General features: G+C 37.0%; 1 protein-coding gene across 2 annotated transcripts in view; it reads right to left on the minus strand.

The window, feature by feature from the left end:
* The window catches only part of LOC144024584 (receptor-type tyrosine-protein phosphatase gamma-like), a 240,429-nt gene that overhangs the window by 50,568 nt on the left and 172,878 nt on the right, over positions 1–16,983 (minus strand). For both annotated transcript variants that reach the window (XM_077531034.1, XM_077531033.1), the window contains 2 exons: positions 10,299–10,478; positions 3,054–3,202 (listed from right to left, as the gene is read on the minus strand). In XM_077531034.1, coding sequence (XP_077387160.1) covers positions 3,054–3,202; positions 10,299–10,478 — 329 coding nt within the window. The remainder of the gene's footprint in view (positions 1–3,053; positions 3,203–10,298; positions 10,479–16,983) is intronic.

Genomic DNA, 16,983 nt, shown 5'->3' on the forward strand with positions numbered 1-16,983 from the left:
AACTCATTTGCTCCCAAAAACGTTCTATTTTAAATATTGCCATGTTTTTTTTTTTTGTTTTTTTTTTTTGTTTTTTTTTTAATGCTAGAGCATACAGAAGGCTTTTTGCACAGCCTCTGACCTGAAGAGGTTGCTTAATTCAATGATACCTATTACAAAAAACGACCAGCAGGTGGCAGCAGTGTATAAGAAATCAACCAGGGCCATGTTGCAACAAGCTCCTTTTCATGTTTTCAACAGGGTTGTGAATAATGATGAACCTTAGCTATATTCAAATGCTAATTGCTGCAAAACAGAAACAGATAGAAATATACATTTTTTTTCCTGATGAAAGAAGATACTCTAATCTTTCTTTTGGTAGGTTCCATGTTTTTAGAGCAATAGAACACAATATTCTGTGGGCCTTTAAAAATCAGTCAAAATCCAGTAAAACAGCCGGAAGCAAAGGGGCTTGAGTGAAAATGGCTGGGATTGAATGAGTTTTAACTAAGTTATTTAAATTGTATTGAAATATGTTAATGATGTATGTTATATATAAAGTGTACATTAAAGACTGATATTTTTTTTATTTGTTTTTTTGAGGACGTTGGAAATGATCGGTGGTATTTCCATTCATTTCAGTGGGGTTTTTAACACAGAATAGATTCAACTGTTATCTCAGGGCACTACTGTAAATGTATTTGAGTGAGTTCTTCCTTTTGAAGAGAAAAGAGGAATGTACTTTGCCTAAGCCTTTCCTAAAATTCTCACTTCAGGAAGTTCAGGTAATGACAAATATGACCTTTATTTGTCCATATGTTTATTTATTGATAACTCAGTAATTTTATCTGACTGGTGTTTGGGAGTTTTTTTGTGTTCAATTTTTCAGGTCATTTTTACTAGTTTTAAAAGTGGGTCTTTGTCATCTATTTTATGATGGCAAGACTGAAAGCCACACTGTATTTACATATGTATTGGCATGCACATGCAACATTTGAATGTGGCTGTTGCTGAGGAGGCCAAGCCAGGTCTCTAAATGCAGAATCTTCCTTCCAATTCCATGCAGTGGATTCATATACACCGCATATTAATTCACAGATGCACTTGAGGTGGTTTTAATTCTTATTCAGAAATGAAGAGTACTATATGTCTCATCAATTACTTCTAATGGAATATACAGAATACCAATGCCACTTTTTGTTTTGTTAGAGTTAGACTTGACTTTATTGATCCCTGCCATGAGTGCCATTGCCATTAGTGTTCAGTGGTAAGCTCATGTTAACCGCCATAACAGCATGTCCAGCCAACAACTGTGTTTTATGGATATGTAGTACACATTCACAAAATTAATGAGATATTTAAAGTACCTGCACATTACGAACATGATAAAAGGTAAAATACGAGTTTCACATTAATAATTCTTCCAAGCCAGTCCCCACCAAGCAAAAATGCTCATCTAAGCAAAAAATACCATGTGCCAAAAACTCTATATTTGAAATTAAGTATCTAATTTATGATCTTTTTTTAATTTTTTTTTGTAAAGCTTTTTCTAACAGCTGCGCATCCACTTATTTGGAGGCGCATGATCAAAAGAGCTGCGCTGTATACAATCACAGCACGCCGAACGCAAAATGGCAATGCAAAAAAAAAAAATCATCTAATTATAGAGGCATTCAGGATCAAAAGCCGTGTGTGCACAGACGCCAAAGAAAGACGCACGCAAAGACTCGAGCGATGCAGCTGCACACGAAGGGGACGCACAGTAACCACCGCTTTCATGCCCTGTTATTTGTAACCAATTACCGAGGCAATATTTTTTTTGTAAGTATTGTAAAATAATATTTAAAACGTGAACGCATTTTAATAGGAAAGGCACTGTAAATGTAAGAATATACATGTTGTTAAACTAGGTTAATAATCCCTCAGCAATTTCTGACTGAAAACCTTTATTACTGTTCATTCTACAATAGTATATTTTTTTTATTCTTTATTTTTTTCCTGTAATACTATCCATATCCATTTTGTTTCTGTCTTAAAAGTTTATTGTGACCTTCAAAAAAAAAAAAAAAAAAAAAAAAAAAGACATTCCAGAGTGGAAATCAATGTTCCTTTCAACCTATTCAGTTTCAACACAAACCCTCTACCTCTAACAACACAATGAAATAATAATGAAGTGGAATTTGTGGTATTCAATTAAAATCAGTAGAAAGGCTTTAAAGCTAGAGTGCAACCCTCCAACAAGGTTAAATGAAGCTAATAAGGATCAACACAAAATTTTATGGCCTTATAGATACCCACATGCTCACAATAACCTACGTTTGTTTGACATTTATATTTATGCATTATTGTAAACAATTATTATGAACCATATACAATTATTACATATAATTCATTAGTCATTGTTTACAACGCTTCAACAGTTATTACAGTAAATCTGTTGAAGCGTTGTAAACTGTAATTAACGGTTTTGTTTTGTTTTTTTACACAGTACTTTTCCTTTTATTTATTTATTATTGTTCCGTTTCTGTTTTTTTTTTTTTTTTTTTTTTGTGATGGGAGAATTCCTCTTCTGTTTTGCAGAACAACCCCGCCCATGACGTGTGCTATTGCGCTGGTCTTCTTGCATGTAATGTCATCTGACACCATGTTGAGACAGAATAAACAGCACCTCAGCTGGATGCAGCCAATTAGTGCACTTCAATTTGCCTAAACGGTAACAAGGCAGGATTAATCCACAATCAATTACAATAGCAACGTGACGGGAGTTTCAAAAAATTTAAAAATCTGGCACAAATGTAAAGTCCGGTTGCAAAAATGTCGGATGAATCACCTATTGAAAATTTGGTCAAAAGAAAAAAGACCTTTCGATTAGAATAAAACAGTATAATGTAAATATTTCTTAACACATCTCTACAAACTTCCCATATGATTGTACTTGGCCATGCTGAATTACGTTTTGAACTTATTTCATGCTCTATTAGACCTGTAATTTGCTGACTCTCCTTGCGCACTTGACTCTGACTCCTCATGGTGTTGTATATTTGTCACGGTCGCACGTTGACAGGATGCTTTACCTCAACAGGAAAGCGTCTGCCGTTGATGCTATGCTCCGAACCGGCTGATCCATTACTCTGGCCCCAGTGAAACTCCATCTTCTCGGCCTTAAAGCGGCCTGGTAGCCCAGCACCTCGCACGAAGTAGTCATCCTTCAGGAGAACGGCAACTGAGGACAGCAAAGACAGCAACAAATTGAAAGACTATTAATGAAAAATGAAGCACTAAAAGGGCATACTTTGTCTGGTGAAGTTACTTTGGAAAAATTTTGGAGATGGGAATTAATTTTGGCAATTGCTTTTCATTTTATGATCCATCAATTTGCTTATATTTATCATAAGATACTATCTTAAAGAGTGAGACAGCTGTATGTTGATGTAATAGTTGTTTTCATTCCAATTTACAAGCAAAAATTAGCTTTGAAAGCACACTATGACTATCAAATAATGAAAAACGACTGGCCTGTCTACAACCCGGTATTAGGAAAACAAAATGGGCGCTGATTATTCAATTGTATTCTAATAGTTTTTTTTTTTTTTTTGTCATAACTGGGTCATGCCAGGGTTATGTTTGGGTCATGTATCTAGTTTCAACTGGTTTACGCTATGTGATGTCAGGAGCTATGTGATGTCAAGAATCTTTAATCTCTTTATCTGGTCAACAGCCAATTCCATGTCAGTCCTGTTAGCCACATGTCTAGCCACAACCAATCTGATCGATTCACTGTCTATATAAGCCTAACTAAGAAGTGTGTGTTTTGTCGGATTATTCCTCTGTCCAGCTGGCCACCTGCTCCTCTTTTCCCAGATGTCTTCTCATTGTTTCTGGTCAATTTAAGTTAGCTCCACGCCTCTTGATGTTATGCGAATAAAGTGCTAAACTCATTTTTCTGTGTGTGCGCTTTTGGGATCCAACTCCAGAACATAATTTTATTGTGTTGTAAAATGCCATCATGTTGATGAGTTCGCAAATATAAGACGAGAACTGTCAAAATGAAATCGGTTATCAAATTAATCAAAAACTATTTTAATAATCAAGTAATCCTTTGGAGCCATTTTGCAATTCAATATTATCCAAATCCTCTGATTTCAGCATACTAACAGTAATTGTTCACTGATTTTCTGAAGTCCTTTATGAAAGAAGACTGATTATCTTCTGTGTTTAATCAAAATAAGACATTTGCAAACATCTGGTTTTACTTTGGAAAACAATGACAGAACCGGTAACATAACAACACCCCCCCCTTTTTTTTTTTATCACTGTACGAATATGAAGCACAAAATAAATACCAATCACTATTACCAATCACAATAGACTATTTATAGGCAAATTCATGTTTGTAGAAAAAAATTTATCTCTTATGTTCTTTGAATTAGTTTGCATCCATCAATTTTTTTGTGAGGTCATTCACACAGAATGAGAGAAGCGTTCAATTTAATTTCAGTTCATAATATTTGAGGCAAAGTGAGTCACCATGACAATAGAAAGATGTTGCCTAATTTAGGGGGAATAAAATACACTTAAAAAAAAAAATTCTTTGTGGTTTTATTACGACAGCAATAAAAGCATTTCTGTATCTAAAGCCCTTTAGTTTGTCTGCACTTGATATCATTAGCCAGATTAGGCCTTGTGTTGTGTCGGCTGATCCCCTGTTACAGCGGGATTTAGACAGCTTCTCGGCCCACTTGTAATCATATCACAAAAGGCACACGCAGACCCCAAGTCAATACAGAAGACAGGAAGAACACGCTGTGCGCGGAGACGAGGTGAAATCATGATAAATGAAACGGATCAGCCCCGTGATGGAAAGCAGGGAGGCGTTTGAAAAACGGTGACATTCAGGGAAAATAGGAGTGAAGAGCAGAGAAGAGCATCAGGTGATGAAGGATGAGCTGAGCCCCTGTCGCGAGGCTCCAAAAGAAATCTGCCGGCAGCATTAACATGCCAGTGCCGCTTAAGATTATGGCAGAGAAAAGGGCTTTAGATGCGGGAGATTTTCCAAGAATCAAAAGCAAAGGGGGTCAGGCTGCAAAGGGGAGGGGCCGCCAATCACACTGCCGTAATTGTGCAACTCATTTGCAAAGATGCATAAATATTGACAGAGATGATAAATCCCTTCTACTGCTGCTGTCGAAGCACTGTAATCCTGCGCTCAACGCAAGGAAAAGTCAAGGAGCGGCGGAGCTAGCCCGGCCCTGGGAGTTTCATTAGAAATGCGCTACCGGGTGTATTTGAACCCTCCAACAGCAGAGCTGGAATTAGAAGCTAAGCCAAAAAGACCTTGAATCACAGCCTGCCGAAGGAGGGGAGTGTGTGTGAAAGTAAATCCTTGATCAATGCAAATGTCTCTGGGGCCGTCCCATCCGCTGTGAATTTGCCGCAAAGTTGTTTGAAATTTGACTCCGAAATGTTTTTGTTGAGGGGGCGCGCTGACTGGCGGCCAATCGGTTTGATCTCAAAGCCGGCACATGGGAGCGTCGGGAAATCAATGGCAGGGAACTTTTAAGACTGACTTCTTGATTACAGTATTGACTTTTGAAATTGCATAAAGAGTCTTAAGGCCTGTGTGTGCGTCGTCTACTTTTAATGAACAGTATTTTTGGAACGGGTGAGCCAATATGTAGTTATATGTAGTTAGGAGTATTGTGCTGATTGATGTGGTGGCTTTAGAATAAAGTGCTGCTTCCTCGATTGAAAATACAACTGATGTTTTCACTCTCTTTACAAGGCCTCGGGTGCGCTTTACACTCACTTTTTTTTTTTTTCCTTCTTCCTTTAAGTAAAATTCAAATTCGGGGCTCAAAACATCTGAGGCTTGAACGAAAAGTAGCAGCCACCCTCTAACTCCCCAGCTGGTCGCCATGGTAAATGGCTTTCACTTGAATAGCGCTTTTCTACCTTCGGGCCACTCAAAGTGCTTTAAAACTGTCTCCTCACCTATTGATGGGATAGCATCAAGAGGAACTGGGTGGGGGTTTAGCATTTTGCTCCAGGATACTTTTGCATGGTCATGGGCTAGGGTTCGGAGACTCGACCACCGGAGCCATGCCGAAATACAGTAATGTAAAAGCTCTTTGTAGGGGAGAGAAAGGGTGTCAAACATATGGCCTGTGAGTCAGAACCGGCCCATCAGGGTGTCCAATCTGACCCATGTTGCTGATGTTGCTAATCTTGACCACGAAAGGGAGTACTGACAACCACTTAACTCATTTGATCCCAAAAACGTATAAATACGTTCTATTTGAAATGTTTTAAGTGTCCCAAAGACATATTTATACGTGTGTTTTTTTGTTTTGTTTTTTTTTTAATGCTAGCGCATACAAAAGGCTTTGATGCAGCCTCTCAAGTGCAGTGAAAGGGTGAAAAAAAAATCATAGTAATTACAAAAATGACCAGCGGGTGGACGCAGAGTATAAGAGATCAACCAGGGCCATGTTTAAAAACAAGCTGTTTCCTCACAATTCTCAATAGATTTGTGAATAATGATGAAACTTAGCTATATTCTAATGCTAATTGCTGCAAAACAGAAACAGACAGAAATATACTTTTTCTTTTCAAATTTTTGTTTTGGTAGGTTCCATGTTTTTATAGTAATAGGACACAATATTCTGTGGGCCTTTCAAAATCAGTCAAAATCTAATAAAACAGCGGGGAGCAAAGGAGGTTGTTTCAGTGAAAATGAATGAATGAGTTAAACAAAATTACAAATAAATAAATGGATATTATATTTATCCATCCATCCATCCATCATATTAGGGATGTGAATTGCCTAGTACATGACAATTCGATTCGCATCACAATTCATAGGTCACGATTCGATTCGATACGGATTAATCCCGATACGGATTTATAAATCGATTGTTGCGATTTTTTTTTTTTTATTACTCAAATTTAGAAAATACTAATCATTAAACTTGTACATGTACACTGTAAGATTTGTATGAAAATGTATTATTTATCTGAGCCACTGTATTTAACAAACAGGTTGTAATCTGTTTCGTGTTTGAACAGCAGTGAAATAAAATTTAAGGCTTAATGTTAATGTCCATTTCATATAACATGCTTCCATGCTTAAGGTTTGAACCCTAACCCTAAGTAAGACATTTTGTTGAATATTTTTTCCATCATAAATGAATGTTGAAAAATCGATTTGGCCGCCTATTGAATGGATTCGAGAATTGCAGGCTGTGATATCGCGATGTATTGCTTAAGCGATTTTTCTTAACACCCCTTCTAACTATCTATCCATCCATCTATCTTGTCAAGAAATGTCAGTTTGCCCTGGGGTACGTCATAATAAATGAGAATGTTTTCAGAATGTACTTATTTGGCACCTGAATGAAAACACATTTGACACCCCTGATTTAGAACAAAATTCACGTAAAGCCAAATCATTTCTAAAACATTTTCTCCCAAAACAGTTTTCAGAATTTGCACAGTGCAAAGAAGACTAAAAATCCCTCGGCAAGTCAAGTGTTAAAAAGCTGTTATTTCCATCTGTGTAAATAAGCAGCCCAAAGCATTGCTCAGCTGTCCCAGTGGCCTTGGTTGTCATGGAGGCTAACAACTCTCATTATGATCAAATGCAAAAGATGACACCACTCTCAGAGAGACACTGCCAAAAGCACAAGATATCAATTCAGGTCAGGGTTTTCACACCACTGGTCTATGGATTTAGTCAAGCGGAGGGGGGAGAAAGATGCGGCGGCGGTGGCTTCAAGTTGTCTTGGGGTAAGCTTCAAAATGTGCCTGTACATGATTCATGGAGGCTGTAAAAGGACGACGTGAGAGGCTGGACTTGTGTTTATAAAGGGATTTACAAGAATAACAAGGGATTACAATTGGAGGTGATTGTTTCTCGCTTCACTGAAACAAGTAAATGTGTCAAATTTTGGCTTTGGAGGCACACAAAAGCAGTCTGGCTATGTTTATAGGACAGACACTTAGATGTAATACTCTATCCTGATTTTTTTTCCTTGCCCATTGAAACATAATAGTATGTCATTTCACTTCTTTATTCATTTTTTTGTAAAAAAAAATAAATAAAAAATGTACACCATATACCCGACTAGTAGTGTACTTTCAAAAAACTAACACACGAAAGAATGAATTAGGGAACAATTCCGTCAATTTTGATCAATTGCTTCCTAATGAGAAACATATAAAAGTAATTAATGGGTGCTGTTATAGTACAACTAGCAGGGGTACTTATTTTTTATTTATAAGACGCTTTCAAAAGCAACCACAGCTGGAAAGAATGTGCACAAACAACGTAAACATAAAACAGTAACAACAACAATGAAAATACCAAAAGCAACAAAAATACAACATAACATTCTAAAAAAAAACTTCAAGAGAAAAACAGTTGTGGTATGTAAACACTCCTGCAGCGCCTCATCTGTCTTTAGACCAAACTGTCACATGTTGGCCACCTGCTGTCTCAAGGTGAATGAAGTTGTGTATTCCCCAGCGGAGGGAGAGAAGAAGAGCCGTACATAACCTTCACATTAGCATACAGGAAATACAAAGTTTCCTTCCTTCTTCTCACTCACGATAGCATTTACAGCTGGAGGTTGAATGTAAACAAGCAGCTGATATATCGTCCGTTGGCGAGCGTCCTCCCTTTCTTCACAATTGGTCAATGGAAAGGAAGGTTCATATCTCCAATCTAATGTCATTCTCTAACATCCCTCTTGACATCTCTTCAGTCATGAATTCTTATGCCGAGGAGACATGATCCAGCTCCATAATGGAGGCAAAAAAAAAAATATAGTAGCTCCTGGTGGTGTTTGTTGATGCATCGTAAACCAAAAGGATAAAAAGCCTGATAGTGTCGACACTCCCCAACCAATACAGCTTGGACTACAAAACAAAAACTAGCAATTGGGGGGCAAACAATACAATAAAAGTGAAAGACATGACTGCAATAGGCTGATGACTCTGAGCATCCTAACAGGACCCTTATCAACTAGTTTTAGACTGAAGGTGAAGATGAGGTCGCCGTCTCTGTGAGACGTTACAATACACAAAACGAGTTCAAAACATCACAAAAAGGTATATATTTCAAATGTAAAATTCAAAAATTAACGCACAAATTTTTGGTCAAATATCCCCATGGTTGATCAGTGAAATCTACTAAAATCCCTCAAAATACAGGCTGTTCCAAAATGGTTGACCCCATTTCGTAGACCAATAATTTTGACAATTTTCCAGGGAATGACCTCAAATTTTCACAGCTTGTGTAGAAACGTTTCAAGGTTTTGTGTGTAACGTTTGGCATTTCTATCTGTTCAGGTTAAGAAATGCCGTTCACTTCAAAAGAAAAGGCATTTTGCGTGTTAGAGTATGCTCGGACTCAGTCACCGAAGACAGTGCAGCATGCCTTCTTCACAAATTTTGCAAAGAAAGCACCAACTACAAAAGACATTAGGACTTGGCACCAAAGATTTCAAGAAAAGGGCCCTTTTTGGCACGAGCTCGAATACCGACTCAACGTGTGCAGAGTCACAGGCGGCACTCATTAGGGGTGTGCTCAAAAAATCGATAGGGCAATATATCGTTGCGGGCCTCATTACAATACACGTATCGATACGCAGGCATCAGAATCGATATTGCTCGTTAACTTTTAATAGGCAGTTAACGTTTGCCTTTGCAGCTTGCATTGCACCTAAAAAATAAAAACCAGCAGCGTCTTTGAAGTTAATTGCCTTCAATTAATGTAAAAATATATCACCAGTGATTGGACACTGTGTCTTGCTAAGAAAAATGAAAGCAGAGGAAGAATATCAACATTTATTTACTTATAAACTTAACATGGCACGTGTCTTAATGTACCAATTTTCCTATACAATATTTTGTTTAAAAAAAAAATAAAAAATAAAAAATAAAAAATAAAATGTGTCTTATGTGGGATACATATGTATCGCAATACGTATCGTATCGTGGCCCCTGTATCGTGATACGTATCGTATCGTGAGGTTGGCGGCAATACCCAGCCCTAGCACTCATCTTGAACATTTATGAAAATCTGTCATAGAACCAACAAATATTTGTACTTTTCTTTGTAAATTTAATCAATAAAACCTATGACCTTCAACATAAAGTGTATTTAGTTTCATTAAGATCCATCAAGTAGTTTCTGAGATATGGGCATTTAGAATGGGGTCAGCCATTTTGGAACACCCTGTACACGTTTTTCCCTTTTCTTCTTTTCATTTCGATACGTTTTTTGTGTTGTCTTCAAAAAGCTATTTTAAATTGCTGACCTGTTTTTCCAGTGTTTTTCATGGTGGTCTGGTTGGAGGACTCAGTGTTGAATTTGTCAAGCTCCAGCTCCTGGAATTCGTCTGAAACTAGAGCTTGCTCATCCGCGATGTCCACAGGCGATTGGTTCTTTGCGGCACATTCTGGATATAACGTCGACCAGCCTCGCGGTCCATGGCTTCCTACGGAAACACAAATATCAAGAGCTTGTGAAAACTGCTGATATAGTCGCCACAATCTGTCTTTGTCTAAGGATGTTGGATGACACTGCATTTCAAACGACACATCAATATTCCTGCTAACAGACAGCCAGGTTTTCAATATGCCCTTAAAAATAACCTGCGTAAAGTAGAACAGTGCTATTTCATTGATGCAGCTGGATCGTCCTTCAATGGAAAAAAAAAAAATGTTCAAGTCATCATCTTCAAGCAGCCCTTGTGTTATTTTCCTACAGGACCACACCTAGTTGAAGCAAACACAGAATACTCAATTGAGGCAATTCACATCCGCAGCAAACTAAGAGAAAAGACTCCACTTAAACAATTCAGTGAGTACAGAAAACTAACTTCCTGTAGAATCCCTATCCACTGTCTGCTCTTTTAATCCTCTATCCCCTACAGTGGCACTTTTACAAAGAAATAATCCAAAACCGACAGGGGTCCCCTTGATCTCTTCTCGGATACAATGGGCCAATGCAACAATAAAAGCTGAAGGATCAGGGGAACAAGGAAGCATGCGCGGATTGTAACTTTTTCTGGGTTAACACAATATTCATGATCCCATTCCCGACAGATATAGGGCAACTTTGCAGCTGTCTCGTGAAAAAGACATGTGAATCCCTCTCGATCCAGAATGGATTTACTTCTTGCTAAGTATAAACACCTAACAGCCAGAGACCTTGTCCTTGAGTCTCCCGAAACAACAGAATGATCCAGGATTATTTGGGAATTATCAATTGTTTAACCAAGCAGAACAATCCCACCCATCCCAACGTCAGTTGTTCTCACGCAGAACGGGAACAATCTCATTCTTTTCCTATTCTCTCTAGGTTTGAGAATGAGGGGAAACATTTTTTTTTTTTTAAATCCTTTATTATTTTGATTAAAGTAGGGGTTGTGTGTTTGCCAGGGTACAAAACCTCTGGCAAAACAAGGCAAAAAATGAATACAGGCTGAATTTATATTGGTAAATTATCCATTTTTGGAAGCAAGGGGGTATTGATAGATATGTTTATCTGATGATGCCCATTTTATGAATTATCATGTGGTGCAGCCACAAATAAATAAAATAACAAATTTGGGACTTTTATTTTGAAATACATTTGAAGACAGTAGTTTATATTGTCCACAATAGAGTCAAGAACCAATGGGAGCAACTATCAGGTTCATACAGTCTCATAACTGTGTTAAAACAAAAACAAAACAAAAAAAAATTACCCTTTTAGCAACTGGTGTGTAGTGGTCATATTTCCAAAGTATGTGGTATGACCTGAAAAAAAGAATGTTATTTTTTTTTGCTTCCCCCACCAAGGATAGATTTCATTATAATGTTACTTGTGTGGCTAGCTAGCATGTTTTGTTTAGATGGCTAAATGTTAGCTTCATAATTTTGATTTAAGTTGAAAATATGTCCATCATCTGGTGCGACCATTGTAGAAAGCCTTCCATGATAGATGTATGTCCTAAATTGTAGATAATTGTAAATAATAATAAAGATTATACATTTTATTTGTTCTCATAATAAATTAACTGTGTTGGGTCTGGTAAAATCTTTATCCATCAATGACCCAAGGAAGCTGTTTGTGTGACCTGAATTTGGCAACAAAAACGACCAGGAAGAAAATATTTAAGGCCTCGTGTGAATATATTGTATGTGTGGTAAACTTGGTACATTGTCATCACATTGAATGGACACCTATCAGGTGTAATCAAACACATGTAACTGACATTGAACCTTAGTATGACCAGTGTCACTCCGGAAAACAGGCTGAGGGCTTGCATCTATGGTGAGTCAGACTTTCAATTAATATATTTACATAACAGTAGTAAAACATTAAGATTAAGATTAACATTATCTCAGAGGTTTAACATTTAATAACCGGTCCATTTACTCAAAAAGGTTTTAACTAGGGGTGTGAATTGCCTAGTACCTGACGATTCGATTCGTATCGCGATTCACAGGTCACGATTCGATTCAATACCGATTAATCCCGATACGAATTTATAAGTCGATTGATGCGATTTTTTTCATTCAAATTTAGAAAATACAAATCAGTAAACTTGTAGAGTGTAAGATTTGTATGAAAATGTATTATTTATTTATCTGAAACTTGGCGTTATACAGGTTGTAATCTGGTTCATGCTTGAACAGCATTAAAATCAAATATTAAGGCTTAATGTTCCCTTCATATAACATTCTTCCATGCTTAAGGTGTGAACCCTAACCCAAAGTAAGACATTTTGTTTAATATTTTTCCATTAAAAATGGAAGTTTAAAAATCAATTCAGCCGCCTATTGAATCGATTCGAGAACTGCGCGATGTAGTATCGCGATATATTGCCGAATCGATTTTTTTTAACACCCCTAGTTTTAACGTTCTAATTGAAATGGAGAAAAACTATCATGTACACCTGGAAGATTCTGGTCAGGGCTGCACAGAAATAAATCATGCCTGCATTAGTGACAGGGATTACATTTGTTATTCATGGATTTATAGAAAATTATATGACTGTACCAATACAAAAGTCATAGCCCCCGCAAGCCATAAAACTGAAAAGCTCATTTCAATTTCATACTAAAAGTAAGAAAAAGCTGCTTACCAAACATGTTTACACACGATGGATTTATAGAAAACAGAGTGATTGATTATTTATTTAAACATATGTTTTCTGATGAAAAACTTGACTGGGTTGTTCAAACACAATCAAGTAGCAGTTAAGTGCCTTTTTAAAGTTGAAATTAAACAGCATTTCATATGAAAAAAAAAACATGTCAATATCAAGCAGACACATACACATTGATTCCCTTGTATAAGCAGAACATTTGCTTTTACATTTGGACTTAATGTTTCTAGGCCAAGGACCGGGGCAGATCAAACCCAGACGAAGAAGCTTCACAGTTATGCAGTCCCAGAATATACTGTTTGTAGACGGAGTTAACATTTAAGCAGGTTTGAGTTATGCCACACTTCTTTCTGATTTGTGTTTCAAGAACATACGAAAACGGCAAATCAAAAGTCAAAATTCTCTTTGGCTGTCTGAAGTATAATGCCTTCAGTCGCTTTGAACATGCAACATTTTCTGAACCAACAAAGTGTTCTATCTGGGTTTACAAGAACAAAAAGACTATTCTATTTCTTGTCTATTTTTCTCCATTCAATAGCGCTAAACTACAAAAAAAAAAAAAAAAAAAAGATGGATGAAAGATAAATCTCATTTGAGAACAGATAGGTCAAGCTGAAAAATATGCACAAGGTAAAATTGATAAATAATTGGGCTTACATAAAGCAAAAACATGTTTTATTCCAGCAATATTTGTATCGCGGGTAAAGTGTAACAAGAAAGAAGAGTAATAATCATTTAGCTAATTTGCTATCCAAACACACATTAGGTACCAATGACTGCTAGAGAGATAATTCTGCCTTCACGACACGACAGGGAGGAGCAGCCGCAGCCGCACAACAATCAGATAATAGAGGCCTGCATTACACTCAATTCATCTATCTCTTTGCAATCCATCAGCATGGCGACAATAAAACCCTGTGACCATATCACTCGCTGAGGCTACGGTGAGAACATTTTTACATAATGTAATTTAACACACTGATTTTTCCCTAACACCTTATCTTGGCCAGCATCCTAATACTATATACATCAGTATGGAGATCAGATGACACATGGTCTGATTCAACATTTGTATGAAAACATAACGTTGATTAAATATGGAAACTCCCACTATCATCAAGCTATTTACCCAGATGCTCACAGGTAACTCTTTATGGTATTATATTTTTTAAGCGGATTACGATTTAAAAAGCAGATTAATGGTTTGAATCCAAAAGTCGAATGTGTTTATCTGTGAGCCTTTAGAGAGCAAACTAATCCACATTGTCTGTGTTGCGCCCACTCAAAGCCATTCAACATGTAATACGTCAATAAAATGACAGTATATGAAAAACATAATGAAGCACCCTGAAATAAATACTCCTTTTGTGTGCAGGTATATGTTTAAAAACTAAAAGATGTGTGCTTGATTTTAATTGTGGTTTATTTCAATGGCAACGTGAACTGAATTGCACAATTATTGCTGTTCGAGTGGAAACTCTAATTATAGTCGCCATCAAATCTTTAAGGTAATATTTGAATGGTCACAGTTGAAAAAAAACAATAATAATTCAAAGTAAACTTCATGTTAAGACTTATAAGCCTTAAATTATTACGTGTTTTTGTAAGCCATTCGTTAACAGTAGTTAAATTTGGAGTCTTAAAAAAAAAAAAAAAGGCACAATCTTGGAATACAGTTTTAAGAAACAAAACAAAATATACAATTAAAATAATATTGTGTTCATACTGTGTTATTTTCTCCACAGTTACTTATTAAAGTGGAAGTCAACCTTAAACATTTCTTGACAATATGTTCACTAGTATAAACATGACGTTCTGATTAATATTGCATATTTGGAATGTGAGTTGTGAAGCAAAATCCAGCCATTTTTATCCATCTCAGGGGGCGGCCATTTTGCCACTTACTGTCGACTGAAGATGACATCACGTTTCATCAGGGTTCAGGCAACAGCCAATCAGCGCTCACATGTTTTCTGATGCACTGTGATTGGTTGTTTCCTGAGATCTGAGCAACTGTGATGTCATATTCAGTCGACAGCAAGTGGCAAAATGGCTGCCCCCTGAGATGGATAAAAACAGATGGATTTTGCTGCTTAATTTGTATTCCACTAACGCAATATTAAGCAGAATACCATATTTAGGCTAGCGGGGCTGCATAGAACATATTGTCAAGAAGATTTGGGGGGGGTTGACTTCCCTTTAAGTTGCTGGGTGTTTTGTTATTTAAAGTTAGTTACTCTCCGCTTTAAAATGGTTGCAACCAGGCCTATGTAACAATGGGCACTGTATCACATGAGCACTAATTTTGGTGTTTTGTGACTGCATTTTGATAGCTTAGCAATTAGCATTGCTTCTAAGCTTTCTCCTCGCCTTCTTTATCATAACACTCCTTAGAGAAATGAAGCTTGTTCATGATGACTGGCCCACAGGTCTATAAAACACTGGAGGGAACCCTGAAATTTGTGGCATGGCTCCGCTAGTAGAGTATCTGTCTTTCAGCCTGAAGTTTGAGATTTTGATCCTGAGCCTGTTGCACCAGTCGCTCCTGATGCTGCGTCATCAGTAGATGAATAAGGAGTCAGTGTTAAAGCATGTTAAGTGCCTTAAAAGGTAGAAACTGCACTATACAAGTGAAAGCACATTTATCATTTACAGGAAATGCATGTAGTGCAAGTTCTGTTTTCCACTTTGGTCATCAAAATGGATGCGCTATAGCTTGTTCGATATGCTTACCAAATCAACACTCAAACTTGTCATCACTATCTGTGTTTACATGATCTTTTTCAGCGTAGTAAATCTCTCCCTGTCAACATTCAGTTGAGTTGATGGAACTGTTCTGTTCTGTTAATAAGGCCACATTTTTCTCCTTGACATGACACAACATTGTTGAACAAGACGCCTGCTGTCAGGTACAAAACGCTGACCCGACAACAGATGGCGGACGCACAGTTTGCAACAATGAGAGGTGTCAAATGCCCGTGTTGGACAAACAATGATGACAACCGCATTTGTCTTCACTCACGAAATGACTTATGGGATGGTCTAAATTTAGAAACAACAGACTGCAATGGAAAACGAGGTTGTTTGTTTGTTTGTTAACACCTTTGGATCGTTACCACAACATGTTTAAATACAAGTTTGTCTACTTTCTGCATACAGTTTGAAAGCTTTGGTATGATTTTGTTGTACTGAGATTAAATGTGATACTATTTCCTCAGTAAACATTTAGTTATGCTTGAAACAAACCAATTTGAGTCAATACATGCCCACCTGCTTCCTTTGCCAACAGCTCCAACTATTTGCAGAGTACTTGTAGCACAAATTTGTCAAGGTAAAGTATGTTGAGTAAGAAAACAGAATTATGTCACGCGGTTTGTTGTCACGCATTTCGGTTTTCTTGGAACGTCTACCATATGAAAAGGAACACAATTTTGGTGCTAATGGAGCAAATAAGACATTACATATTTTTGCACATTGTCGTCAAAACAACAAAACTGTGGCGAACCAAACCAGCAGCAGAAATAATGACTATAAGAAAGACACTGAAATATAAATGAAGTGTGCAGATCGGCACAGCAGCCACGTTATTCTACTGTATTATCAAGCCTGCACTGCAGTCACACATCATTATTATAAATAGACCATATAGCAGATAGATTGTAATTTTATCACATGAACAATACTGTATTCTAATTCACATAGCAGGACAGTACACAGAATGTTTTTATCAACTGATTTGGATCACCAAAAGTGAACCATAAATGTGAAGCAAATACTGTTTTATTATGTTCACAATGGAGACAAAGATACACACTTCATCGGATAGAACAAGCACCTATTGATA

The sequence above is a fragment of the Festucalex cinctus genome, chromosome 8, assembly GCF_051991245.1.
Source record: "Festucalex cinctus isolate MCC-2025b chromosome 8, RoL_Fcin_1.0, whole genome shotgun sequence".
NCBI classification, from domain to species: domain Eukaryota; kingdom Metazoa; phylum Chordata; class Actinopteri; order Syngnathiformes; family Syngnathidae; genus Festucalex; species Festucalex cinctus.